General features: G+C 45.6%; 11 protein-coding genes across 11 annotated transcripts; 4 read left to right on the top strand and 7 right to left on the bottom strand.

Annotated features, from left to right (window-relative positions):
- Positions 1 to 456: 456 nt before the first annotated feature.
- GLAREA_06430 (uncharacterized protein) lies at positions 457 to 3,234 on the bottom strand (the record flags this gene model as incomplete). Its single annotated transcript, XM_008081843.1, has 2 exons — positions 457 to 2,053; positions 2,216 to 3,234. The coding sequence occupies 2 exons, from the start codon at positions 3,232 to 3,234 to the stop codon at positions 457 to 459; spliced, it is 2,616 nt and encodes an 871-aa protein (XP_008080034.1).
- Positions 3,235 to 4,356: 1,122 nt separating this feature from the next.
- GLAREA_06429 (uncharacterized protein) lies at positions 4,357 to 5,238 on the top strand (the record flags this gene model as incomplete). The annotated part of the gene is made up of 4 exons (XM_008081842.1): positions 4,357 to 4,482; positions 4,540 to 4,855; positions 4,906 to 5,054; positions 5,107 to 5,238. The coding sequence occupies 4 exons, from the start codon at positions 4,357 to 4,359 to the stop codon at positions 5,236 to 5,238; spliced, it is 723 nt and encodes a 240-aa protein (XP_008080033.1).
- A 1,474-nt stretch (positions 5,239 to 6,712) lies between these two features.
- GLAREA_06428 (uncharacterized protein) lies at positions 6,713 to 7,152 on the top strand (the record flags this gene model as incomplete). The annotated part of the gene is made up of 3 exons (XM_008081841.1): positions 6,713 to 6,777; positions 6,827 to 6,932; positions 6,997 to 7,152. The coding sequence occupies 3 exons, from the start codon at positions 6,713 to 6,715 to the stop codon at positions 7,150 to 7,152; spliced, it is 327 nt and encodes a 108-aa protein (XP_008080032.1).
- A 762-nt stretch (positions 7,153 to 7,914) lies between these two features.
- On the bottom strand, positions 7,915 to 9,432 carry GLAREA_06427 (MFS general substrate transporter; the record flags this gene model as incomplete). The annotated part of the gene is made up of 2 exons (XM_008081840.1): positions 7,915 to 9,214; positions 9,263 to 9,432. 2 exons carry the CDS (start codon positions 9,430 to 9,432, stop codon positions 7,915 to 7,917), a joined length of 1,470 nt encoding a protein of 489 aa, XP_008080031.1.
- A 1,294-nt stretch (positions 9,433 to 10,726) lies between these two features.
- Positions 10,727 to 13,006, bottom strand: GLAREA_06426 (uncharacterized protein; the record flags this gene model as incomplete). Its single annotated transcript, XM_008081839.1, has 1 exon — positions 10,727 to 13,006. The coding sequence occupies one exon, from the start codon at positions 13,004 to 13,006 to the stop codon at positions 10,727 to 10,729; it is 2,280 nt and encodes a 759-aa protein (XP_008080030.1).
- Positions 13,007 to 14,476: 1,470 nt separating this feature from the next.
- On the top strand, positions 14,477 to 15,583 carry GLAREA_06425 (NAD(P)-binding Rossmann-fold containing protein; the record flags this gene model as incomplete). The annotated part of the gene is made up of 3 exons (XM_008081838.1): positions 14,477 to 14,933; positions 14,998 to 15,391; positions 15,463 to 15,583. The coding sequence occupies 3 exons, from the start codon at positions 14,477 to 14,479 to the stop codon at positions 15,581 to 15,583; spliced, it is 972 nt and encodes a 323-aa protein (XP_008080029.1).
- A 328-nt stretch (positions 15,584 to 15,911) lies between these two features.
- On the bottom strand, positions 15,912 to 17,657 carry GLAREA_06424 (Protein kinase-like (PK-like); the record flags this gene model as incomplete). Its single annotated transcript, XM_008081837.1, has 4 exons — positions 15,912 to 16,961; positions 17,013 to 17,186; positions 17,238 to 17,401; positions 17,453 to 17,657. 4 exons carry the CDS (start codon positions 17,655 to 17,657, stop codon positions 15,912 to 15,914), a joined length of 1,593 nt encoding a protein of 530 aa, XP_008080028.1.
- Positions 17,658 to 18,672: 1,015 nt separating this feature from the next.
- Positions 18,673 to 19,286, top strand: GLAREA_06423 (uncharacterized protein; the record flags this gene model as incomplete). Its single annotated transcript, XM_008081836.1, has 3 exons — positions 18,673 to 18,738; positions 18,791 to 19,097; positions 19,165 to 19,286. The coding sequence occupies 3 exons, from the start codon at positions 18,673 to 18,675 to the stop codon at positions 19,284 to 19,286; spliced, it is 495 nt and encodes a 164-aa protein (XP_008080027.1).
- Positions 19,287 to 19,520: 234 nt separating this feature from the next.
- On the bottom strand, positions 19,521 to 20,371 carry GLAREA_06422 (Dimeric alpha+beta barrel; the record flags this gene model as incomplete). Its single annotated transcript, XM_008081835.1, has 3 exons — positions 19,521 to 19,829; positions 19,879 to 19,964; positions 20,014 to 20,371. 3 exons carry the CDS (start codon positions 20,369 to 20,371, stop codon positions 19,521 to 19,523), a joined length of 753 nt encoding a protein of 250 aa, XP_008080026.1.
- Positions 20,372 to 21,046: 675 nt separating this feature from the next.
- GLAREA_06421 (Zn2/Cys6 DNA-binding protein) lies at positions 21,047 to 23,713 on the bottom strand (the record flags this gene model as incomplete). The annotated part of the gene is made up of 7 exons (XM_008081834.1): positions 21,047 to 22,002; positions 22,060 to 22,734; positions 22,782 to 22,960; positions 23,008 to 23,172; positions 23,223 to 23,445; positions 23,503 to 23,560; positions 23,612 to 23,713. 7 exons carry the CDS (start codon positions 23,711 to 23,713, stop codon positions 21,047 to 21,049), a joined length of 2,358 nt encoding a protein of 785 aa, XP_008080025.1.
- A 2,852-nt stretch (positions 23,714 to 26,565) lies between these two features.
- Positions 26,566 to 27,790, bottom strand: GLAREA_06420 (uncharacterized protein; the record flags this gene model as incomplete). Its single annotated transcript, XM_008081833.1, has 5 exons — positions 26,566 to 26,613; positions 26,666 to 27,132; positions 27,182 to 27,321; positions 27,394 to 27,462; positions 27,525 to 27,790. 5 exons carry the CDS (start codon positions 27,788 to 27,790, stop codon positions 26,566 to 26,568), a joined length of 990 nt encoding a protein of 329 aa, XP_008080024.1.
- Positions 27,791 to 27,935: the final 145 nt, after the last annotated feature.

Raw genomic sequence — 27,935 nt, 5'->3', positions numbered from 1 at the left:
AGGTTTTAAAATTCTTCGAATCCAAGGAGAAATCCTGGAAGTTAAGGGTTCTTTTTTTATCTGAATAATGTGAATGTACGTGAATCACTAAGTACATATTTTTTATTTCCCCTAAGACCATCTCGAACAAACTTGGGAACTTTAAATTAATACCATATTCGAATCCCAAGGTTATGTTTATTTTGTAGGAGAAAACAACAGGGACTATAAACTACATCCCGATCTGTAAGGTATTCCTCTGAGCAATATGCTTATAGAGTGTGTACTGTATCACAGATTCATTTCAATTATAATTGTAAAAAATGCGGGCTATGTTGCCGTGTAATGCCCTACCATTATCGAATCTGAAGTTAAGAAAATAACGTTGGTCGTATAAACTAGGTTATCTGAGGCCAACCGAGTTCACTTGATTCGAGTAAGTTGATGTGGTATTCACTCATATATCATTAATTTGAATTACTTCAAAAGTACATCTCGCATAGCTAATCCATTCAGCATTCCTAACGAGTCTTCACGCAGCTCTCCTATGCCTATCTTTTCTTTGACGCCTCCACTTCCATTATTCAGTCCATTTCCTAAGCGCCCGATAAGCATGATTTGGAAGAAAAGTACCGAGTCATCAACTCGACTTGTAACATCTCGTTGCAACCACTTTATTTGTCGAGCCAACAACTCCTCACTGTGGCCAGGGAAATTGGCGGCTCGAACTCGCTCTGGAAGCTCCACCCATACCTCCTCCCAAAAGTCATACCCTTTCACAACAACGCCATCGACGCCTCTATATCGTGGATCCTGCTCTTTTTCGGTAAGCACAGCAATGTAATTCTCACCAACCATCCTATCGTAAGCCAGATTCTTTTGATATTTAGCATAAACATTTCCAACATTCATTCCAGCTCTGACAAGCTCTTGCATGTACTCCCATGTTGTTGGATTTTCCGTTCTGGTACGCCAATCTCCTTGACCCGGAGCAGCAACAACAGCAACTTCAACTGTCATTCTATCTCCACCTAACATATCGTTTTCAACGATTTCATTGTATATGTCCTCTGAATAAACCCATGCAGTCCCCACATGATTACCATCATTAGTATAAAGTTGAAGAGTTGGAGCGGAAGGCAAAGCTAAGTGGTCATCGCGGGGAGAAATGGCCTTCTCTAAATTAGGTTTTAGTGCCGAAATAGATAGGTACGTTGTTAATGTCCGAAATAGCAACGTGGATTTGTCTATTGTAGGAATAAGGTTCAATGGAAACGGTGATATACGTGTCTCTGATGCTTCGTCTGCAGAGTTGAGGCTCAACCTGGCGAGTAAAGGGGTCACTATATTCGCAGAGTTTGAAACTGTCTCTCTCCTGGTAGGATCTGTCGTGTCCTTATCGACTTCGTCCAAGTCCCGTTCCTGACGATCTCTTTCTAATCTCGCATCCCTCGCACGAGATTTCGCCTCCTCAGCTCGAACCTGTTCTTCCAGCTCTGGTTTGCTACCCGATGCAACGAGGTGAAAAACTCCATCGACTTCGTTAAAGCGATACCAGTTAATCCAAGACATTCTGTGCAACCACACCCTTTCAGATGGGAATTTATGGGTCGACGGCTGTACAATAGACCCCTTCCAGCCAGCCCAGGACCAGCTTGGAAATCCATGGCGTTTAGTCAACCATTTACATGGTTTCCATAAAATATCCAAACCAAAACATGATTGTGTTAGACCATAGAAAGTCTTTAGACCACCGTAAGCTGCTTCATTTGTAATCCCGGCGAATGCGTTAAGTATATCACCATCCACAGTCAATTCGCGGTCAAGATAAGTTTCAACCAACCGTTTATAATGATAACGATTTAATGATTTGTTTGGGGCGTTTGGATGATTACGCGTGCGAGGAGGGTCCCATTCCATTCGATCACCAGCAAAATTGACCTGGTAGAAGCTTATTCCGTTTGGCAGATGTTCCTGATTGACGTCTTCACGCCATCGTAAGGTGTTGCACTGATAGTATACTTTGCTGTCGACGAAGAGTAAACGTCGCTTGGAGAAGTAGTATTCCTGATAACTGTATTCGTATTAGCGACTATTAATGAATAGCCAAACAGGTGGTTCCCTTATTAGTATTAAAATTGTAAAAGCCAAGGAGATAATGTGTATTAAGGTAGTCTGCTGAATTACCAACTGATGACTGACAATATTTTACTTCAGAGTAGAGAGAGATACTTACGTCCAAGCACGGGTTGCCCACGCAGAGTTCTTAATGTCCATAAAAGGTGCTGGGTATATAAATGTTAAGCCGGGCCCAACCATTGCAATAGGCTGCTCTGGACGCTGCGAAGTTGGATCCGCTCCAGGAAGACCAGCATTAGAATCCTTACCAGTTGCCGCAAATAAGGTAAGGTAAGCATTTTCGTAAATGATATGCATCTTGTCGATTATGGATTGTTTGGTCTTGGGATCGTCTTGAATGATGCAAAGGGTATCAACCCAAAGGTAGCGTTCACCTAGGCCTTTAACAAAAGAAATAGCATCTTGGATAGACTTTGGAAGCTTCTCTGCAATCGTACTCAAACCTCCAGGTTCGCAAAACCCTTCCACGTTTTCCAAAAGTGTCTGAGGTTGCTTGACCCTTCCCCATACATAGCTGAGGGCCAGATACCGACAGTTGAGCGGAAGATGAACCAGGCATCTATCTTGAACATCCATCACCAAAAGAATTGGTCTGATATTCACGAACCGAGTGGTTTCAAAATGCCGACAGTTATCACCGTGGTCGGCCTGACACTTTTGCAGCCATCGCTGAATCTGGATATAATCCACCGAATTTTGCTTCACAAGTCTGCCTGGAAAAGCCGGGTATTCCTCTGTCTGAACAGGAATCAAGTCTATATCGTGTGATTCGCTCCAACTATATTCGGCAATAACCTCGAGCATCCGAGTATCAGCAACACCCTCTTGACCATCGTAGCCGTTAACTCGTTTTGATACCAGTCTACAAGTGTGTAGGGTCTCTGCTCTTTGCCATTTTCGAGAACTCCACTCAACGGCTATCCGAATTAGGCGGCATAGATTGCAACTTTGTTGTCGTAGGATATGCTCCCACGGATACTGGGACAATGTGATTGGATTGTATACGTTACTTGGGTTGGTTTCCTCCCTCTGGCCAATAGCCACGATAAAGTCGCGTGCAGTGAGGTTCAACTCTGAGCAGCGATTACAAAGTGGAGTTGATGTATGATGAGACATTTTAAACAAACATTGCATGAAGGACCAAAGAAAGTTTCAAAAAACTGGAACTACAAGATGAAGTGAAGACCAGCTGAGAGAAACCTTTTCAAGAGACTTCAGAACTGTGCTACGATACTAGCTAAGCCACCACCGCCTCGTCGAATTCTGTCGCACAACCTCAGCTGGCCCTGTGGCGTACAACCAGTGAAGATGCGCAAGCAAATGTCTGGGTTAAAACGATTAACTGAAAATTAAGCGACAACCATTGTGCCTGTTATGACACTCACGCTTGCTAAATTCAACTGATAAACAGCAGGAGGTTACTTGAAGAATTGTACAGCGCGAAATAGTACCCCGTATATAGAATTTCATCCGATCACGACGATCAAACACTCCTAGGCAGCGGAAGGATTCGCTTAGCCTGCATATGACCCCTGAATATCTATTTCCCACCTCAATTTAGTCAATAAATGCAGATCCGTTTGTTTCATTGTCAGTGGTTTCGATTTGGTTAATAAACAAAACCTCAATCTAGAAATGTCACTTAAATACGAGCATTTGAAGTTTAGTTCTCAACTCTGGATGTCCTCGCCTCGCCTCGCTACCCATATGGTAAGCTGACATCAGCATCGGTTTGTTTTGGCCAAGGTCGATTTCTGGAGATTTGTGAGTGGCTGGGGTGATTGTGATGATCATGATTGACAGCATGGTTGTTGGGACTGGTTGGTACTCCGTACATGTTGGTGTTGTTGGATAATGTTATCTTTACTAGAAATTTGGATTTGTGTGAACATATTCAACAATTCCGGGAATATCGTGGAAGATATAAATATATAACACCACATACAAACCTTGAATAGACCTACCTACCCCACTACTATCACGAAGTCTGACCGTTGACCGCCCAGGTGAATAATCACACCCGGGGTAATCTTCAATACCCGAAAAAGGATATCATCTTCACCGAATTGGCCGCCTCCTGCACATGCGCAGCCTTGTGGCGTAACAGGGTTCAGTCGCATCCTCTTATTCCTTCGCGGCTTCATATACCTAGGCATCGCACCTTAATAAATTGGGATCCTTCCCGTCCCGACCTTTTCTCGACGTCCCTTCTCCTGTTCCCGATTTCCACTGACCAAGATGGCGCCAAAGATTGGAACTCCGCATCTCTCGATGGCTTCGGAGGATACGATAGACAGAGACAAGAATCCATCGACGCCGTTTTTGAATCCAGATGAGTCGTATGCGCTGCAGCAGGCAGACGAGGTAGGAATTCCATCCGCTTCGCAGCTCAGAACTATGGACTAATGGAACCCCTTACAGAAACTCAAGAAAAAGATCCGCTATCTTCGATTCATTGCCCGTCTCGCAGCCACAGCCCTCGCAATCGCAACCGTAATCCAAGAATCCCGCACCCTAGCCAAATACCTTTCCACGAAAAACATACAAAGAGGTGACCCACCGCGGGGTCCTTGGGCGAAACAGACAAGTTTATGGCCGTCAATTATGCTGACTTCGGTGTCGGCAATTACGGTGTTGACAGGATTACTGATTATGAGTGCATATGCGAGGAGTATCAGACATGCGAATGCGATTTCGCTTGTGCAGACTTGGTTTGTGTCGCTTGTTGAAGGGGCTCGTAAGTTGCGATAGAAATGTTGATGGATACGGTGCTAATAAGGGTGGCAGACGTGATTACGTGGATTGTGGTTGCTATTCTGTATCGTGTTGGGAAGTCTGGAGATGATTTATGGGGGTGGGCTTGTAGTCCTGTTGCGGAGAGGATTCAACCTGGATTTGAGGGGCTGGTAAACTTTGGTAGCGTCTGCTCGAGAGGAGTAAGTAAATTCGAGAAATGGTGTTTTGGTGTAGAATACTAACGTGCAATAGTCGAGCCAATGGCGCCTTACACTCGCTAGTGCATGTCTACAACTTTTGACTGGTATCATTTTTTATCTTATGTGGCAACGCAGGAAGGTTAAGAAGACTATGAAGAAGAACGGCATGTTTAGTGAGGCTTAAGAGATTTTCAGTTTATTACCTGGCGTTAAGGAAGTCCGAGGTTTTGAAAATAACGAGATGATGAAACCAAATACAATGTCTAATTTCTCAAAGAGTCTTGTGATAGTAAAGTCGGGGTTTTCAGCGCTTAATGAGTAGAATGTGTTGGATCAATTCAAACATCATAACTTTTTCAGTTTTCCGTAAAGACTTCGTTCTTTCCAGCCATGGAGAAAATCTTTAGTTTAAAGTTTGCGAGATGATACCAGTGTTTACCATACATGATACTTATTAAAGTTCCCTGACTGCCAGCGAAAGGCACTTAGGCATAGGTAAACCCGATCAATTTTTGAAGCAAATACAAGGTAACAGTACAGATGAGTTTGCCATTACGAGCTCTGTGTACGGAAGAAAACATGATGAATTTTGGTATCTTCTTGCATTTAATCTTCGGCCCAATAATGTTCGAAAATAACAGTTAGACGCATGTGAATCCTTCGCATACTTACCTTGTTCCAATCGCCTGGAGGCTGGAAGTCTGGTATAAGTAATGAAAACTTTGAACTTACAATTGTATTTCAAAGCCGTATCTGTAATTCCATCTATTGAGATCCCATTATTGGTCTGCAGATGTCCTAAGCACTCCTGCCACTTGATAGCAAGCGAGCACAAGCCCAACGTTTCGACTTTGAGCAGTGCCCTGACCGTAAGTTTCGTTGTGGTTGTTTCCAGATGTATATAGAACTCTGTCAGAAATCGTGAGTTCCTACAATAGCCAGATAAACTTTAACCTCGAAGCGGAAAAGTCTAGGTACTATTCGCATGATCTCCCATCTTCCCACAATAATAAGTCCTCTGGGGTAGGCATCGATTCCTAACAAGACCATCTGGAATCAAGTCTCTTTCAGCTTGCCACAGAACGATTTGTACATCTGACACCACGTTTTTCAATGCATAAACGGCTTCGTAAGCTTTGAGATATTCCAAAGAGTTTAAAGCACAAATTCTTAAGATGCATAAACATCATAAAGAGCAATGTCAGTAATAAACACAAACTAAATGAACAATTAACTACTTATGAGTTATGATTACGCCCGAGTCTTGGTTTTCCACACATCTAAGCAGATCACATGATTCTCCTCCCCTGCCCCTGAACTCGCTTAATATATTACACCTCTCCACACTATGCAATCCCCTCCCAACAAGGATAAAATGTCAAGGATATTCCAGCCCTCCAATCGCCAAAAATACGTCATCCGCATGAAAGAACAAACAATACACACCTCATTCGCTGCCTTCTCCATATCCTGATATCCAGTTCAGAAAACAGGTTTGTGATATCACCGCACACGTGTGCAGCTCCCCATTCCTATGTATATAACCCCCGGATAATGCTGCTTGGGGAGATCATTCAAGATTGAGTTACATCGCGCGATATCTACACTTTGCAAATATACGCTATCCAATTATCTACTTTACCACTTTATCTGCAAATATGGCTGGACTTCTCGGTGGTGGTGGAAATAACAATGGAGGCAACAATGGGGGTCTGCTTGGAGGGTAGGTTATGCTTGGACCGGGTTATGATGAAGTGCTAATAGAGGTGCAGGCTTTTGAATACCGTTGATGATACTACGAAGGGTCTTCCTATCGTTGGAGGTGTCACTTCACCACTTCTTCAGACTGTTGGTGGTGTTACAAACCAGCTCCCTATCGTATGTCTATTTCTGTTTGCACAAATTTCTACAGAAGATGAAGATCTAACAAAACTCTCTACAGGTCGGTGGCGGAGGTCAACCACAACAATCAGCAGCAGCACCAAAGCAGAAGAAGGTCTTGACGGAAGCAGAGAAGAAGGCAAAGAAGAAGAGACAACTCGAGATTAAGAAGCAGCAGTTGGCTTTAGAGGCTGCGGAGCTTGAGGATAGCGATTAAGTGTTGTGCAAGGATTGTATTATGTTTGTACGATTTATGAATACCATGTTGTAAGAAGAATGAAGGAATAAGAAGCCTGATAACCGAACTTTTCGTGGTCTATACGTTCTCTTGTGTGGTGATCGACGTCGCCCAGTTTGTTGCATATTTGTAATGTGCTGGCTGTTTATAGCCTTCGAAGCACTGTTCCCTTGCCGTGTGTGGACTCGAAGTTAGTCGATTTACTCATCTAGACCTGAATGGCGTTTGACTTAATTTGGAGCATAGCAGGAAGCTACGAGAAAGCGGAATTGTATATTGAGATATATTTTATCATGAACGAAGGTCAGGCTATATATAATCGGGTAATTACTTTGATCTTGTCTAGTAAATCCATCTTCTGTCTATCTTCTATATAATCCATTCTAGCATTCATTTTGGAACCCGCCATATTGATCCCAATATTTTCAGAGATGGTGCACGCAGATTGCGTCGAAAAGAGTGGAGATCGTGACCCTTCCTCTCATAGTCATCACCATCACGAGTGTCTGAGGACAAAAGTTTCCACCAACAAGATAACATGTCCCCCACCTTTCCAGAAACGAGCCTCATACTCATTGTCATTCAGTAACAATGATTGCCCATCTTCTAACAACGGCCCCGTGCCCATCTCCACTGATCCTTCTATGATAAATTTTAGACCTGTTCATCTAGAAGCCTAATCCCATCTTCAAAGCTCGGCTTCTGATATTATTGCGTCTCGAAAAACTGTACCATCGGGATTCAAGCCAATTCGCTGTTGGTGTATTTAGATGTACTTCGCCAACGCTTTCCATAGACTGTAACCAGCAATGGCAAAGGAATGAGGGCAAACATAATCGCTCCCATGATAACGAAGCAATATCCTAATCCAACTGCACCCGTCAGAGCGGGGATAGCAAGTGGGACCAGCGTCGATACCACACCACGGAAGATAATCGTCATAGTCATCGCCGATGCAGCGTACAGACCGAAGGCGTCTACGACGTATGAAGCCAACGGTACCCAGCAGACGATAATGAGTACACCAATTAACGCAACGGCTATCAAGAGCACTACCAATGGCCAATGGACATATGGGGTCCAACCATAAAGTGCGATCATAAATGGTAAGCATACAGATGCCACGATCAGGAGCGGCATTCGATACTCCGGAAGAGCGACTCCTCCACGAGACTTCCCCAAACTAATATATATGCGATCTACGAGAAGATTGCAAATGACAATCCCACATGTAGCACCAATACTGAATACCAAGAAGGATGAGCCGACTTTAGCAGGAGAGAATCCGTACACCTCTCTAAGGACCGTCGGAAAGGTAGTCGCCATGACATAGTATAAGGTGAAGACTAGCCCACCATAAAAGGAAAGGATTTGTAGCACAAAAGAATCAAAAAGAATGATCACAGGTCTGGTAATAGCCGTCCGTAATGCTGCCCAGCCCAAGACTTCACTTTTTCCGTCATACGCACACCTCAATGACTCGTCTTTAGTCTCCTCTCTTAAGCGTGCTGCACGACGCTGGAGAATCGGGACCTTATAAGTTTCCCGAAGAAGAGTGAAAAAGGCAACTTCGCATACGATGGCCACCAGTGCAGCCATATAAAGAATATTGCGCCACCCAAGAGTTTCCGCAATAGCTCCACTGATTGCAGGTCCAATGGCACCCCCGAGCAAGGGAGCGAGCATAATCAGTGACATCCCAGAGGCTCGCTCTTCGGATTTGAAAATATCGCCGATGATTGCCGGATTCAGCACGTTTGATGCTACGGCAAAGCCAGTGAGGAACCGAGTAAAGATGAACATGCTAGAAGATTGACTGAGGGCGGACAGTATCGTAGCGAGAATGAAGACGACATTTGCGATGTTGAAAACGATGTATCGTCCATATATCTCTGAAAGTGGCGCTATAAGAAGAGGACCAGCAGCTTCTCCAAGTTCCCAAACGGTGACAAGGAGGACACTTGCTGATTTATCCTCCTTGCCTTTTAGATCAAGAACAATTTGATCAGCAACTGGAACAACACCAATACACGTAAACGTTCTAAACTTTTGTGAGCGAGTAGTCTCTAGATTTGATGGAGAAAATTACACTGTGAATGCCATAAAAGCGAGCAGCGCAACAACGCCATTCTTGTAAGCTTTCGGCCATTCTAGAGGATTTTCTGCGTCGCCCTTTGGATCAAAGTCTACCAATGTTTGACTTGTAGCATGGATCTCGCATTCGGCGACATGACCAAGTAAGGGCTGTGACTCCTCCATCTTACTGCTTCTTTGCTCAACACTAGGTCGTTGAAACTTCTTCACCGCAAGATGTGGCGAATTTTACGCTCAAAGGTGGGATCTTCGGAACGATTATATGCTCAAGAAGTCTAATATCAGAACGCAAGAATTAAATGAGCGTAGATTCGATACTGCTTAAGGAGATTGAATATCCGCTCCAACCGCGCATCCAACTGCCTGTCTGGTGCAGCTATTGTGTACAATGAAAGGCGTGGAGCAATCAGCGAAGTTTAGTCATTGCAAAAGTGGGGGGCGGGAAATACCCCGGATGTACCAACACAGGAATACCCGAATAGGTAACTAACAACACGTCTTACCAACACTTAATAAGGCAGATTGTAAATACGTATACGCCAGTAAATATAAACTGAATGTTGCCATAAGTACAGTCGCATATGAAATGTTAACAGTCGTGGAATGGATTTTCATCTCGCTTATCCTCTTGGTGTACTCTTTCTGTGACAAATCTCGTGGGATCAATGCAATAGTAAGAAAAGATTACTGATCACATTCAAGGCTCGATGATGACCCGAAGGTTGCTTGAGTATCATGATAGCGCTCTTTGCTTCTTCGGGAATAGGGGTTCGTTGTTTTCAGCTTTGCTTATGTTCAAGCAACGAGCGGATTTATGAACTTTCAAAATTGAACAACTCAAGACCCTCTAGATGATTCGCTAGCTTTCTTCATAGTTAGTAAGGTCATCACAAACCCTTTTGAGCGAGCCTGACCAAAAGCATTTATTATACTAAGTTGCTTCGCTCAACAGGAACTATCTGCGTGTATACAGCGTTATTTCGTACAGGCCGTCTTTAGTAGAGAATTAGCGGAATAATTATCGCTCTTCACTTGTGATCAAGTCTCGAATTGTGACTTCAGTGGTAGAGAGTAGTATATACGTTCACCATCTTATCAAATTTCTGTCAAGAGAGAAATGAACACCTTGAAACAAACAAACAAAGACAGTTCCCAAAGTGACCGTACAGAGAAGTCGCAATACAGGCTTGGAAATTCGCGATGAAACATTATAATAATCTAGCAATTACTTAGTAACCAGCGAGAAGTTTTATGATGCTGTCTATTGAAAGGGATCTAATAACAAAATCGCAGAGCAACAGCAGACAAGACAAACCAAAAGGGGAAAAAAAAACATTGTCGTAGATAAAGTGAAACGTACAGCCCATTCGAACTTTGATATTACCATATATCGACTCGATTCTATCGCTCGCCGAATTCCATCTCGTCCCGTCAGCTTCCTAATCACGACCCCTTATACCTAGCGTGAGCTAGAAGTATTCCCAGGTGTCGTAAACCGAAGTCGCTTGTGTGCAGAAGAATTGAGCGATTCTAGTTGAGCTGTGTCAGAGCCAACAGTACCCTTCTCTGATTCGTCGGCATGCATGACGCTGGATATGCTCCTCTTGATGATACCTCGTTGAATGAAACTTGACACTGCTTTGGGCGATGAAGGCTGTTCTTCTGGACTGGGTGCTCTAGATCTTGTTGAAACTGCTTTCAGATATTGAGTCTCTCGAAATGCTGATGGAATGTACGGTTGCGCAGATAATGGAGAGTTGAGTAGTGAGTCGGACAAACTAGCCTCTGGCTCTTTGGCCGCTGGCTGGTGAGGTGAGAGAGGTGGAACAAACAGTGGCTGTATCGCCACTCGAACTCCTGATCTTTGGTCAGAGATGTCTGCTTCTAATTTATTTCCCTCGTTATCTCTATAAATATTAGATATTTGCAGCCCATCGAGTTCAGCGATCCTGTAAGTTGATTGTGACGAGTAAATAGCTTTGCCAGAGGAGCTTGCTTGAAGGGGCTCAGCAGGTAGAAAGCGTCCGGATTTGCGCTCTCTGCGGTCGAACACTACACCTTTATCTGGCTCATGGGTATAACGCCATGACTTAGCCATTTTGATGACTTCCAACTGGTTTAAAAATGCATTTCTAGAAGGCAAAAGCGAGGGAGGCGTAAAAGTTGATGGATAGGTCTGTTTGCTATCGTCGAGTCTATGATTCAGATTCGAATCTTCATCTGGACGGCCAACCTTAGATGATGCGATCTTTTGTTCCTCGTCGTCGACATTTGTCGTGAAAATACTGTTAGAAGGAGAATATAGTGGGAAACCGTAAAACGGTCCTAGAGATTTTTCTCCTTCAATGTTTCCTTTCTTGTCCAGCCTTTCAGTACCGTGACCACAACTTTTGACTTCTTCTCCAAACAAGAATGACTGATATCCAAGATTTTCATGCTTCCACGACATTCCAGGCATCATACCCCACTTGTCATCCCAAATTGCCCATTCTTTCCAAGCCTCCCGGACAGTCTCGTAGGCTTTGGTGTTAATATCGGCGCCGCAAGAACGAGTAACATGACCAGACTCTTCTTGAATCCGCTGACGTGCCTGCGACACCTGATATATGAATTGAAAATATGGACGAGATGCATCCCGAGTTCTCTCATATTCGTGCTGCTGACCTTTGTCCTTAAACTCGACGGTTGGTGGTGATTCGTGCTTCCAAAAAGCATCAGGCGTATTCCCTAACGTAGGCATCAATTGCCATTCATCCCGCCATATTCCTTGGTCGACCCATGACTTCTTGATTGTTTCATAAGCTTGATTGCGTGCCACGCATCTCTCAGGTATGCGTTTCTCGTCAATGAAATTCGTTCTAGCATCTAAACGCCAGTTATGTCTGGCTCCAGCTTCTATATGGCACGAGAATTGTCTGTAAGGAAGAGAGGCATTGGCTATCTCTCTTGCCTTCCGGAACCCCACGATTTTGCTGAGATGCATTTCTTTCTGCTGCCGTCGAAACTCAACCTGATTGTCCAAATTAGGACGTTCCTTAGTCGAATTCTCGAAGCCTTGGAGAGTGACGTCTTTATTACAAGTCGCTTTCTCTGATTCCGGGTCTCTTATGAGGTGTAGTAGAGCCGCTATGTACGCACCATTTCTCTCCTTTTCCCCTAGATCCTTCCAAGTGAGATGACTTGTAACATTTTCGGCAAAAGACTCGGTCGGACTCGGTATAGTCCCTCCATTGATCGGGTCGGATTTCATCAATGAGACTTCTTCACTGAGCCTTTCCACTGTCTGGGCAGCATTTGGGTACCACACTACCTCGAACTGGACAGCTCCACAGCCCACAGTAGACCCTAATCCGATTTTTGTGTTGAAGCCTTCCGCCAAGTAATATCGCTTGCAATGGATCTGGTCAAATGGGAAAGCATTTTCGCCAAAAACCTGAGTTGTGCTTTTTGGAGATTCGTCACATAGTATAATACCCCCAGGTTCTAGGCGGAAGGTACATTGGTGACCGCAAACCTCGGGGTTACCCACTATAATATCACAATTGAGGCTACCCACGGTAAGTCCAATATTGTCTGGGTGTTTTGTTGCAATCCCAACCACGATGTCGAGAACAGGTGTTCCATCTGCGAGAGTGGACTGAACGGCACTATTTCTTGGATCAGCAACTACAAGCTCGGCTGACTTATTGATAGCTTTAAGGTAGAACAGAGGTTGTGATTGAGGTGTGGTGCGAGGCATTACCAGCGAAGGATGAAGGCGGATACCAGGATGAAAATGGAGGCAAACGGAAGATGAAAACCAAGAACGAATAAAATTTGAGATGCCGAACAAAAGAAGAGTATAAGAAGAGGAATGCAGATAATAACCACATGAAAGGGGTTATCCATCTATCTTATACCGAAGTGGGAGAGCAAATTCCCCGGAAGAGTTCACAAACAATTGGTTTTGAAGTACAATCCCAACATCTTCTGACGTGAAATATCTTCAAGCGCCACAACACAATTGAGAAAGAGTGTAGTAGCCGCGCGACTGAGTTAATCATGTTCAAATTGTTATTCAATTGAGCACACGCGCGTGTTAAGAGCCCGACATGCGACTGAAATAACTGCTCCAACGATCATTCAAAACCAGAACAAGGGCCACTTTCTTCATTGTGCAAGTCGTCCCAAGAGAAAAATAGACTACATCAATTTCTGAAACAACAAGTCAAGTGTCTAGTCGGGCCTGACAGACAATTAACATTTGTTGTGCAGAACGAAGAGCGTAGGGAGTAACGATTGCTAGGATTCTTTTGACACTTCACCAACAAACCGTCGCAGGCTTAACTCATGAAGCGGAGATATCTGGTGGTTAGCATGCCAACATCGTTCCACCTACACTTCCAACTGCAAACTATATCGATCACGAGTCGCGACTTGTGTTTCGTGAAGCCACGAGGAAATCGAGGCTTTGGCGCTTGCAAATAGAAATTACACCCCTGTGTAAGAGTGAACGACTGGACACTAGAAGATTATAAGTCAGGTAGGATAGCGTGGGTACTGGACTGGACCTTGAGTAATTGAAAATGTTAAGTAAGAACGTGACGGAAACCACACGAACGAGAATCAAAATAGTTAACCTTAAGCGAACATCACATGACGTTATAATCACGTTTCACAGACTCGTACAAGCCAACATTTCACGTAGAAACTACAAAGAAGATGATGGAAACTGAACTGTTTTATACAAGAAAAACAATTGAAGTGTCAAACTAGTTCCTCTTTAGTTGAGCACCAATGGCGGTCTCTTGAGCTATCGACTATCCGACGGTCACGAGACGATAAATCTTCGAGTCATAGGACATTGGTAGCATAGAAGATTTCATCTTCATGGGTTAGAGAAATTAAGATCTTGAGTTTGTGTTTCTTGGAACATCATGAGGAGTTGTGGCTTCTGGATGGTAGAATATAAGATAGCCAGCTGTTCCAACATCATATGCGTCGCAGCCATGGCTAAATTCTATTACCAACACGAGATGCGTTGCAGACCAATGTTGGCTTTCGTGATATCAAAACGTCAAACGTTCACCATTTCAGGAAACATACTACTGCAAACACTATCTGCCTTACGCTCCAGGGAAAAAAACTATCACCTTATACCCTATAAAACGTATAAAAGCTACTCGATTCAAAACCCATAAGAAGTTTACCAACCCCAAACACCATCAACATGGCAACCAACTTCGACATTTCACCCGAAAAAGCGAATGATTTCTCGCAATTCCTCTATCGCCAATTTTTCACAACTCCATCACCTGTTTCGCCTGAGACAGTCAACCTCACAGGACAAACAGCTATTGTTACAGGATCTAACGGGGGCATTGGGCTAGAAGTCTGCAAACAATTACTAGGGCTAGGATTATCGAAACTCATCATCGCTGTGCGGGATGAATCCAAGGGCGATGCCGCGGCTGCTAGTCTCTCTGTCATCTCGGGAGAATCTGTTATAGAAGTATGGCCTCTCGATATGCTGTCTTACGACTCAATCATCGCCCTCACCGAGCGAGCAAGCACACTTAAACGTCTAGACATCGTGATCCTGAATGCGGCTATTACTAGGCTCTACTTCCAGCTCAACCCATCCACGGGTCACGAGGAGAATATTCAAGTCAAATTATCTCTCGACCGTACTTCTGACCATCAAACTACTTCCGCTCGTCAAAGCAAAACGAGCAGCTCAACACGAACCAGGTCGTATAGTCATAGTATCCACAGACGCAGCCGGCTGGGGAACCTTTCCAGAACGAAACTCGGATCCTTTACTTCCTGCTTTCGACGAAAAGGAACCTACGGATATGTTGGACCGGTACTACACTTCCAAGCTCCTCCAACATTTTTTTCTACGAGAAGTAGTAAAACACGTGCCATCCTCCACCGCTACAATTATTTTAACTTCGCCCGGCCTTGTGTACGGCACAGAGGCTTTGAGAGATGGCAAACGTAATTTGAAAGGATTATTCGATCAAATTGGAAGTCGCCTCATTGTTTACTCGCCGGAAGTTGGAGCTAGACAGATTATAGACGCTGCAACGAGGAACAGTGCTGATATCCATGGACAATTCCTCTGTTCCCAGAAGCTGACGCCGTGAGTATTCCCAAGCCCCGCACTTAGTTAGTTCAAACTTCTGGAATAATTCTTTTAACAAAATCTCTCAGTCTCGCACCTATCATCTACACTACGGAGGGCAAGAATATATCTGCAAGGCTGTGGCTCGAAACCTTGGAGCAGTTGTCTTTTGCTGAGTTGCAGGAAATCTTGAAGGGTATCATGCTATGAGCCAATGCTAACTGTCCTGCTACTATGGATTTAGATATGGTATGTTCTTTTCGAAGTTGACGTCGCTAGCGACTTGGGTATAGATATGTTCGTAAATAACAAATCTTTCGCCCTAAATGGGTTTGAAGATTTCTCTACAGATGGCCTATCTGTGTTTCCAGAGTAATATGTTGTACATGGAAAAGTCTCCGAGATGGGATCCTAAGTGTTTAGGTCTCTCGCAATTTATGTTGAATTAAGCTTTCTCCTCTCCTTCTCCTTCCTTTGAAAAGGTCCAGCTTCCAAAGGGCTAGAAATTGTGAATAACACCGAAACCTTCCCAGATGCGTTACACAAGGCTAGTATACTCCCAATACTGTCTCTCAATTTTCAGCTCTTCGGCATACTTGTCTCCAAAGACTTCTTCCACCATCTTCAACCATCTGCGATTTATCCTTGCACCAAAGTGACATTTGGTATACTCCCAATAATCCGGGAACCAACCCGCATTCTCCCAATCAACTATGCCAGATATTTTACCATTATGAACAAGAATATTCCTCATGTTTAAATCCGAATGAGTAAAGACGATTTCGTGGTCATGGCGATGTACTAGGTCGGGAAGAATACCAAGACGTAAAGATTCGCTAAATTCCTTTTCGTTGTGAAATGGCCCGACGGGAGAGCCACCAATGCGATAGTCGAGACAAGGACCCCCAGATGCATTCGAAATAGTATCAGTAGTATCACCGGGCCTTTTTATGGCATGAAGCTCTGCTACAAATCCCCGCATATCCTGAGCTATTAGATCCATTTCTTGATCGCTGTAAGCATGTATGCCATGACCAGCTGGGTTCCCTTGTAGCCTAGATGTGACCAAGAGGGATTGCGTGGGCGAGATAATTAGGTCAATTGGTCGAGGAACTGGAACTGAGGTCCTGCCATGAACAAGCTTTAGAGCGTTAAACTCGCTCGCATGTCTTGCTGAATGAATTCCTGGACCGTACTTCAAATACATGCCGAAAGGTAATCTCTGAACTCCCATGGTAGATTCCTCGTACGAAAGTGAACCAACAAATTTCAACAATCTGTAAGTTTGCAGCCGAAGTACGCTCGGACATTTCTGCCAGACAGCAAGCAATGTTCGGACAAGGGGTTCCGCGAGATTTGCCCAAATTTTACTCTGTGTGCGCGATTGAGGCGCATGATACTTCATGTTGTTCCCTATACTGTTCCATTTGAGCGCTCTTGAAAATCGGCAGTGGATTTCAAGAAGGATTTGGTTCGGACTGTCGATTCCAGAATTTGAATGGTCATCGAGGTCGCATTCCCAATCTACAATTCTGTCGGATGTATAAATTGCGGAGGGGATCCCAATATTGTTGTAGAAGATTTCATACTACCGTTGGCTATTAGAAAGCTATCTACAAGGTTTAATAGACGTGTCTACTTTATTTTCACCAAGAGCTTCGAGTCGTATCTCACCTCTAGAAAATACGCCAGCAGCTTGTTTGATAAGTGTCCAGTGGTTCTGCAAAACATAGTGCTTCTCATCTTTGAATGAGAGTAATGAGTCTCGCTCAGAAAGGCCAATAAACGCGCCAAGTATGTCATACAACCGCCGCTATAAGAATAGTTTTTAGTATTGAGTGAGGTACCTGAAGTGTTGGCTTACTTCTTGAACATGAAACGCAGCTTGGGGAATAATACTAAAAACATTCGGAGGGTTCCAAAAACTGCCTTTGGCTCCTGTGATGCAGCAACGAAGATTATCTCGGCGAGCAATCGTTCCTTTCATCTCACTTCCCATCCGAATTGGAAGTGGATTTTCGTCGGAAACTGTGATCACATCAGTTAGTCACATCTCATACATAGAGATACCAAGCTTACATAGTCTCACCAAATTCTTCCAGTCCTCAACAAATTGAAGGAACTTTATATGCTGTGTGTCATCCGCGCATGCCTGCAAGAGGTACGCGGCGGACTGGCGAGCATCTTTGGCATCGGTGACAAAACTTTCCACCAAAAAGGATTGTGGGTGCTCAAGGCCTGCATTCCGAATGATCCCAAGAGCAGTGTCCCTTTCGTTCTCCATAACAACAACGGCGGAGGGGAACAAGTAGGAAAGCTAGACAGACAACAGATGAATCTAGGGGGCTCGGCGACTGGAAGAGATTCTGCCGCTCAATTTAGGCGGTGAGAGCCGAAGTCGTGGCCCCACTTCCAGAAATTCTTCATCGCCAGGCTCTGCGTTTCACAAACAACAGCGCGCTTACATCGTCGTGGCCTGTCTGCTATAGGTACATGATACTTGTTTGACCCCCAACGAAGTCGCTCGTTATTCAAAAGGGGTTTTTTTTCCTACCATGGACGGTAAAATCTTCAGCGGTTATTATTGCAGCACCAACACGCCAGCGCTACATCTAACAATAGAAGCGGTCGAAACAGCGGACCCATTCCACAAACGCCTTGAATAACGGAATGGATACTGTTCTTCAGCATGAAAAGAGCGTGGACAGGAAAGTTGTCTCAGTGCATGGCCAGTCAGCAGTCAGTGACTGTGATACATGCCTACTGAGGTAACAATTACCATCGGCTTCATGTCGTAGAAACCATGATACAGCTCTTTTGCTTTCTAGCAGGCTCGTCAAGTAGATGGACAATTGGAACCCTACGCCAAAGGCGTATTCCCTGGTGATATTGGGCTCCTCCCATCGACGCTATTCAACAGTTGTTGGTTTTGTGTTTCATGGTCGAATATTGGTGGGTTTTGAGCGGGACCTTGAGGGAGATGCTGTTGATTAACAGGTCTACCAACAAGTACCTGGCTAGATTAGGGAAATTTGTCTAGCCATACGCCTCCCTGTGTCCCATTTGGGGACCCATCTAGCGATGTGTAGGTTTCTCGAGATTCCCACTCAATGATCAACACTTCTGTTGATAGACTCCATTCTCGAGTTTCAAGTTCGTTGGTGGAAGATGTTATATAGCCTCTGCGATTGTACTCCTTTCCATCAAGTCAAAACCATTTCTTATTTTCTTATACATCAATTTAATTCTCTTTAAGCTTAATCATCTTCTTATTCTCCCACATATTGTACTTATATAAAATGTCGGCACTCGAAAGTAACACCGTATATATGACTCTCAATAGCAGAGGAATTCGGGGGACTTTTGTAAGCCCTCCTTACCCTTCAACTTTAGTTCGCACAGCTCACAACAACCTAGCATTGGGGGCTCCTGGTCACATCAGCGGCTCCTAAAGGACTATATTACCATGCTACCAATAAAGCTGGCGGCTGGCAATTAGAAGCAAAGCCGTCCTCGAACGCGATGAACTCCATGAGTCTGGTACTCGTGTACAAGCTTGGAGACGTCTCCTCACCAGACCAGGTTGATCAGGTATTGCGGAGCGTGCCTGCAGATGGTTCGCCATCGCTGCGCACCGGTGAAGCTTTTACCTGCAGAATATGGCTCAAAGATGCCATTATGGCACTCGACAAGAACCAGCTTCTTAAACTAGCCGCTCATATTGGTACGTTCTCGTCCAAACTATTTTCCATCTCTCGTAAGCTTCACATTACTAATTCCAATACCCACAGATGATATCGAGAAGAAGGCTTTCGCGGCTGCCACTCGCTTAGAGCCTGCTATTGAGGAAGGCCTCATAAAAGCTAAGATTGTCTCTACAGGCTCCTCTTCATCTTCGTCTAGTCGATGGTAGAGTAATAGTGTATGCTTTGTTTCCGTGTTGTTGAATCTTTTGATGCACAAGATGTCAGCGTTTTGGATAGGAACTAGGATATTTAAAATGTACTTTTCACGCAACCACAGAGCTAGTAATACTCAAGACTGCTATCTAGCAAGTACTCATCAAATATCCTTCCACACTTCTATTCAAGAACCTCCAAATCTCAACCAAAAAACAACACTCCCAACCTCCATCCCCTCCTCCCCCTCAATGAAAGAACCCTCCCTTCCCAAACCCCTCCACAACCCTAAAAACCGGCTGTTCCACCCTCCCCACGCCCCCCAGAATTCTCTTACTCCACTCCGTCTCCGCCGTCTTCATCACAGCCGCCAAATCCGGCGTCTCCGTATCGAACTCATGGATCGCAAGATACGTGGGCGGTTTCTGCGCGTTCTTATCCTCTGGTCTCGGGGGCAACCCCTTGAGGACGCGAGACTCAGCGTTGGAGCGCGAGAATAGGAGTTGATAGCGCGTGGTGCGGAGGTAGCCGGGACACTTGTTGAGTTCGCCGAGATGCTGTTATGAGTTAGTCAGAGAATGGAAAAGGGGAGAAAGGGGAGAGGACTTCGTCGCGATACCAGGAGTCGAAGTCGGCGAAGGTAATGGCGGGGCTTAATTCGATCCCGGCGGTCAAGATCAATTTCGTTTGCCCTGAAGTTCTTTAGTGTGAGTATCTCTCAAAGACATGTAAATCCATTACCAGGTCCAACTTTCTTCTCATCGAAAACCTGCGACAGGCCATAATATCTCACATCCAACTCAGCGAGATCATAAATCGGTTTTCCGTCCGGTAAGATATCGCTATGCACCTTAATCTTCTTGAACTCCTCGGTTTGTGTAAATCCTATATCTTTCATGGGATACAAAACAAGATTCGGTTTATCGGCTGCAGGATCGACGTCTCTACAACGCATTGCGGAGTCAATGCCTGATGTGGCGATGACTTCAGGGATGTGGTCTTCTCTGTACCATTTCTGATATGTCGTTTCGTCGATGAGATCGGATGCTAATTTGGAATTGACGTATAAGAGACCGGGACCTTTTATTTCGGTGGGCATTTTGAGATCGATCTGCCTTCTTTCTAGCGGTTTCTTTTCCCTCCCTTAAACCAGATTTCTTGCGAATACAACAGTGAGATAAAATTCCGGAGAGTTGCAGTTGCTGTTTTCCGGTCGAATTCATAATTGAAACTTGGTAGTTCTTTTATTCGATACCATTTCGGTACTCATCGGGTATTCGGAAATCATCTACCATGGAAATAGACGCATTCCCCACTTCATCGTCTGCGCTAATGCTCTGGAACTTTCACCCTTTATACCTAACACGATCATTAGTTCGGGTTTTACGCTACTCATGTTTCGTGAAAAAAAGCCACAATAGAAGAAAATCTCAAACGTATCGTGAGAACGAGTGTTGAGTGAACACCAAAGTGAAGAAATTGCAAAAAGTTTCGGAATAGGACCTTGTTGCTAAGGTCAAGAGGTCATGAATTCTGGTCACTAGGTATCGAGTACTCAAACGTCAAATATATATATATAACTTCCATGAAATTTTCCGAAATGCTAATATCTACATCAAATCACAACTCCCCACCAACCCTACATATACAAAAAGATAGACGCCCATCGCCCATCACTCATACCCCGAAAGTCATCCATCCCACCTAACACCATAGATTATCCATGCAAATATATACTATCCATTCAATCAATTACAGTCCCGTTCCTTCCTTTTCAATTCGCCCCTCCACCCAAAAAGAAATCCAACTCGCTGGGCCCACCCCTACTATGTTCATTCTCCGCCAACTGTTCCAGCAGACTTAGAAATGGATCCTTCTCGTCCGTCCCGGCGGTACCGACACTATCTCCCGTGCTTCGAGCACCAGGCGTCATACCCTCGCCCGTCGCCGCTGCTCCCATGTTGTTTGGGTTGTTGTTGTGGTAGGAGGAGTACATCTGGGGCATTCCGAACATAGGATCGTATCCCTCTTGTGTGTTTAAAGAGGTATAAGAATAGGGCGGGGAAAAGGGGGCGCGTTGGAGTGTGGGGAGAGAGTTGAATTCGTTCATGGCGTTTTGAGTTTGCTGACGGAGGTCGGTTGATGGTGTTGGTAAGGAGGCTGTTTGCAGGCCTGTGGGAGATGTGAATAGAGATTCTGGGTGTGAGTTTCGGTGGGCGATTTTAAGATCAATGTGTTTTTTTCGAGCGACAGTTGAGGATGACTGTTTTCGTTTTGGTTGTGGGCGAGAGGCTGCAGGGTCTGGGAGACTGGTGTGATTCTCATACAGACCGTGAGAAGTATAAAGTTCCTGTGTTAAATCTACAGGAATATCCGCAAAGGAGATATGTGCGCCATCAAAGGATTGGCCTAATTCCACATATCTGTCAAAGAAGTCCTCGAGGTGGAAGACTGGACTGTAGCGTGAAGGGTTACTGGCGAGTGAGTTAACAAGTTCAGAATGTGAACTATATATGGTTTGAAGAGTTTCTCGTTGATGTTGGACAGAGGACCAAGCGTAGCGGAGTTCTGAGAGTTGGAGCATTTCTCGTGACAAGAAGTCCGCTGACGCAGAGAATACCTCGCCTTCAAAACTGCCTCTGTAGTGGGAGCCGTGAACGTGAACGGTTCCCGCTGTACATATGCAGTAGCCCACGAATGCGGGCCATTCTACTGCAGGTGATTGTTTACCTAAACATTGTAAGCGAACGAAGCATGAGTGTATGCGTTGCATGAAAATAGACTTACCTAATTCCACCATCTCTGCTATCGCATTTGCATGCAAAAAACAGAGGTTCGTGGCTTCAATTTGCCATGATTGGTGTTGTCCACTACCAGAAAGTTCTGCAAGATCAATTGGAAGAAAGGGGCGGTAGATTAGGCAGTGGATAAGATGGTACACCAGCTTGCTCAGCACGAGTGTTGTGCTATCCGATTGACCGAACAACTTATCAACCGAAGCGAATTCTTCCTGCGTTCCTGACGCCCAGATATCCAATTCTTGTCGAATTTTGGAAAGATTCGAGAGTGAATGCCAAGGGAAGTGGCTGTCGCCTTTTACTCCTCCTGCTGCGAGATATCGATTGGTGATGCCCAGAATACGTCCGATGTCTATCAACATTCCACTACTTCCTTGACACTTCTTCCCGGAGCCACCGTGGTATTGCAGATTTGAGCCATTTTGGAAATATTCGCCTTCGATGGGTAGGGTTCCTGGATTGGGTGACCAGGATGGTAATCGCACAAGAATCGACTCGTCGCCTAGTAAAGAAGGTCGTTTAGAGCCACAAGCACTGAACCGATCCATCACATAACAGGTCCAAAATAGTCTTCGACGCATTTCCTTCTCGACAGTTGTGTAGCCATTTTTGGCGTCGGATTCGCGGTGCAGCTCCAGTGCGACGGCCATTCCGATTCCGCTTGCTACAGAGAATTAGTCGGGTTCTCGCAGGTTTCACACGGAAACTCACATAACATCATGTATGCTTTTTTCCCTTTGCCTGCTGCAGTGAAGGCCATTGTGAGGAGCAATAGCGCCTGGAGACATTCAATCGAGGGATCATCAATATCCAATTCCATTCTGGCTCGCAGAGCATATTCCTCGCTAGACCGGATGGCTGCGTGGTATCCATTTGGATGCGGCGTGTACCTGAGACTCTGTTAGTCCGCTATCTTCACTCCCCAACACGTACGTACCTTGCGCTGACTGCGTGTATCGCATGCAGCAGAAATGCAGGTATCTGCGAGGCCTGTATCCGGTGCCGCGTTAATGGTTCGTCGAGTATGTAATATGGGTTGCCGTGGCATCGTTGAAAATATGTGTCGAGAAGTATATCTTGTTGTACTGCGGGAGATGGTTCGCTATGCGCCGACTCATTAGCTCCTGGCATCTTCACAAACACTTTACTAACCTCACTGGCGTAGGCGAGTACACCGCTGATTCATCCGCCGCAATCGCAGTATCGAGATGTAGTTTCGGTTCTGGCAGCGCATTCTGCTTTTCCGAGTTTGTGTTATTCTCCCCAGGCGAGTTGGATTTCTTTTCGTCCTTTAATTTTTTCTCTAACCCATCGATTCTTTTTACAAGCGCTTCCAGCACATCCGTCTTGGGTCCTCGTTTCTTTGGAACGGCGTCTTGAAGAGGTTAGCAGTGGTGATTCATGTTGTTCCAGTTTCGCTCACCATATATACATGGACATTGGAAGACCTGACAGGCCTCGCAAGTCGGTCGCAACCGGTTACATTTTATCTGGAAAAATATTTAGCATGGCGGAACATTTACTTCTCCTATGTTACCAACCTTTCGTTTGCGGCAGGATTTACAATTCATTGATTCTCGTGGTTCGTTGCTCATTCGGCGTGCAGGAAGTCGTTCTATCCCGACTTGGGGTCTAGCAGACATCATCCGGAAAACCAGTGACAGGACCGAGTCGCGAATGTTCAAAAAGTCGGTGATTGCAAAGGAGATTCGTTACATCATCAGTCGTGGTCGCAGCGCAAGGCGCATACCATCTCCTTCTTGAGCTGGCGGGAGGCAATGCGCATGCGAAGAGGTTTGCGGGATGGAGAGGAAACTGTTGAAGCTTTTTGGATAATGTCGAAGATTCGCAGCTGCACGCCGGTGCACCACTTGCCTGGATGGCTGCTGCTGGCTGGTGCAGTCAGTGGTGGCAGCTAGGTACGGAGAGAGGCCGAGGCGGTGCGGTCCTGGTCCCCCAGCGCGGGAATTGGGGGTTGTGTGGAGGGGTGAAGTGGGCAGCGGAAGCTCGTGTCAGTCACCAATGGTAGCGCTGGGAGGCTGCTGGTCGGACCCTGGTGCGCCGAATACTGGACTTGTCAGTTGTCCCAGCTTCGCGTGCGGTTGTCGGCTCCAGCGATACCAATGTGACTGCAGCGCCAAATGTGGAAGGCTGATACCAGTACTCGATTTTGAATGGATATCTGGAACAGAGGCGTCTCTCTTTGACTTATCAACCGTGTGGCGTCGGTTCGAGCTGAGCGAGCCGTGGTTGTGGTTGTGGTGGTCGATATTCGCCGCTGAAGAGTTTGATATCCAAGAGCAGAAGAGCAAAGCCACAGCTAAAGAGACCTGTTCTCAATCTGTACCAGGTAGCGAGACCAAGTACTCGAGTACCCCGTAGCGAAGAAAGTCTTTTCTTGCAGAACGCGGGGTTCGGAAGAGCTAAACAGAAGTGGGCGTCGAAGAGCGAGTCGGAGGCGCTGGTCAAGATTAACTCAGATACGTGTCTGTATACTTTGATTCTTCGCCAACGAAAGTCGAGAAAATCCGGGTACAGGAAGGCGGACCGATAGAATGGCAAGAGAGAAGAGGGTCGAGAGGGAGATCAAAGGCAACATCCAGAACGTCGTGTGTCGTCAAGAAGGTCATGAGCCTCTGGTGGAGCTCTCACAGCTCGGAAAGGGGCCCATTACGAGAAGAATCCCCGGACCATGGATGGAGCAGATTTGGGAACTGGGGTTGAGGTAAACGCTGCAAAGCACATTTTTAATCTATCAGGTCGGCCCTTGCCGCTGTTCAAGATCTGTGACAGGACGAGCAGAAGGATATGGTGGAGCAATTCGCATTTAACTCTCAAAGCGACATAGTTCTGGCCCTTCACCCTCTCATCTGGACACGCAGAGAAAGTCATCTTGACGCTACAGAGCGGGTCTTTCTGACAGAGAAACTTCTACCCCGGACTCAACTGTGGCGGCATGAACCTGTCCCCCCATTATTCAAGGCAGGCAAAAACACAGAATCGATACTTGACAAAGTCAGATGGATAGTACATATTCGGACACACGAAGCAACCAACTCCATACTACGTACTGTAACCTGGCTTACGGGAAAGGCAAGTCACTCTCACCACCGTCCTCATTGGCGCGCCAGTGGGAAAAGCAGATCGGAGCCTGCTCTAAATCCTAACTCTCGTTCGCGCCATCAACGAGCGTTGATCAAGTTCCCATTCTCGCGGCTCCGAACCGATCTATCCCCACAGCTGAGTGCCTGCCGAAAAGGGGGTGATCGGTCGTATTTTCAAACCCACGGAGATCACCCTGAATCTTAACAGACCGCTTTATCACCAAGTCCTTCTTCCTCAAGATTATTAATCTACAACTTCAAGCTTCAAACCAGCCCTAACCATACTAACAAAAAGCCACTCCCAAACTTACTATGCCCGCCCAGGTGTTTTCCGCTCCAGCTAAATTTCGCTACCACGTCTTAAAGCGCTTACGCAGGGATCACAAAACGTGTTCCTCACAACACTTTGGCACTTCCAGATCGCGCAGGAAAATATATTAATTTATTTAAATTGACCTGTACCTGAGTATCACACGTGAGTGCCTTTCTTTCCCCGCAATACCTTTTCCTTGACCCGCAAACATACCCTTCCTTGTACCTATCCTGTCTCATCGAGGACACCGCAACACAAGTTGTATCGGCCCGGTATGCACATCGTCTGGCTCTTCTATCTTTAAACCCTCACCTCTGAAAAAAGCAGAGGAAATGGGAGGATGACTGTGAATTCATAAGCATGATTACCAGGACAGCCTTTACGCCCCGTCTATCCCCGGGGTTGGACGGCAGTCGATTCGGGCCGGATACCGTGCGAAAACGTGGCGATGGATGGGCGGTAGGGCTCCGTGGGTGCTGGTGCTGGATTGGGGAGTGGTGATGTACGAGGAGGAGGGTGTACGATTGCACGCGGTTGACTCCAAAAACATCAAATCCTCGAGTTTGATACTGTAGTTAGATTCGAGGTAGGTCCTGAAAACATCTGGGTCAAACCCGCGTCCTGAAATCTCGCCAAATCATGTACGAAGGTGCCTGGCGACACGGAAATAAGCCAGTGGTACTGTATTCAAAGATCCAGCGCCGGAGTTGCTTGATCGTCATGGAGTTGCGGGACCCGGACCACAGAAGCTAGAAACGGGTGTGCAAGTACCGGCCGGAATGGGCATGGGGATCAAACGACGTGGTCATAAGTATCATCTCAGAAAAAGGAAATTGTGAAGCATGAGCGAGATACAAAAATCATATTGATGGTAACAGAAATTATCCCAAATCCATAATCGTCGCCGTTTTCTTCATTCTCAAGAAAAGTACAAAATTGATCCAGCGCTGCCCAATCCATTATCCTAATGTTACAGACTCAAAGATATCCAACGCCATTGCCCGACTAGTATAGCAAGTAATTTCATGTTTTTTCGTGTTCCACGAGCGCTTCGTTGGAGGGATGGGATGTGGGTTCCTCATTTCCAGAGGATGTTTTTGGGGTCTTGGACATTGACCCAGGTGTACTGAATTCTTGTCAGTATAGAGTTGGATAGGAAAACAGGGAGTAAAACGTACCTCAGCGTATGCAGGCATACGACCTTCCAGACCGAGAGTGACGACCAACAGATTAGGTTCCGTCCATGCGGATCTGAATCCTCTGTACTCTAGACTCTCCCACCAGTCCAGGAACACAGGAGCCGTTAGACCCTGCCCGACCATCAGATGGATCTCAATCAAGACTTGACCGATGGGCATTTGGATTTGTTGCTTCTGGGTGTACGAGTTTAGAGCTGACAAAGCATTGAATTCCGCGTACTCGATATCGACTTTGAGGATATCGATGTAGTCGTGGCCGTTCTTTGCCATCAGATCTTGGATGGTGTAGGAGGGTGGGCTCTTGGTGGTATCTGTCTCGGAGCCAATGGCGGCTTTGAGAAAGTGAGTTCGTGGTCTTTCTTTATCTAGGATTTGAGGTCCGAAGTTGTCCACTGAGAAATCATATCCCCAGACTTCGCAGTTGGTACGTTCCAGCATTTCTTGTTCTACGATCCATTGTTAGCGAACGAACATTGGGAGATAGAAGTTACATACCCCATGTAGATTCATTTTGAACACCGAATGAGTAGATGATGCATGGCTTCTTGTTCTTCTCATATCTGCTCATACCGCAGACCCACTTTCCTCCATCACCCATGCGCCCGATGCGCTCAACCTCCCAAGGACAATTGTAACTACATCTCGTCAGCTCTTTCTGTTTATACGGACATCCGAAGACTCTGCACATGCAATGAGGATTGACATACCTAGCTGGAATCAAATCCCAAATAGAAGCAAGGTACGTGAAGTAAGTATGAACATCACGAGCGGGGAAACTGCGAAAGTTAGCTTGCCATACCTCGAACGAGACTCCGCTTGCTCAAAGATATATACATACAAATCCATGTTTGGAAATCTTTGACGATACTCATGTCTCTGGTCGACAGTCTTCAACCACAGCTTCTCGCTGGTCTCCATCATCGACTTGATGTTCCCTCTGCCCAACGATCCGGAGATTCGCTCTCTAAATAAAGCCGCAGCGGTTCCCATGCGATTTGGTAGTTCACTAATTGGCTGATTCGATGAAATCTGCGAGAATAAAAGGATGAGGAACACGGCAGCACCCCCAAATGCCGCGAACTGGGCTGGCTTTGCAAGACGCATCTTGTCGGATTGATGTTGAATATCCTATGTTGTTGAGATGATAAGATGTGCTCCGCACGGCCGTGATAGATAACACAGTAAAGACCGATTCCAAACTACAGCACTCAACAGTGAATCTCGCGTAAGGAGTAGGACGAACGAGGGA

This window comes from Glarea lozoyensis, assembly GCF_000409485.1.
Source record: "Glarea lozoyensis ATCC 20868 chromosome Unknown GLAREA15, whole genome shotgun sequence".
In the NCBI taxonomy this organism is placed as follows: domain Eukaryota; kingdom Fungi; phylum Ascomycota; class Leotiomycetes; order Helotiales; family Helotiaceae; genus Glarea; species Glarea lozoyensis.
Note: the sequence above shows the minus strand (reverse complement) of the source record. Positions and strands in the feature narration are given on the sequence as shown.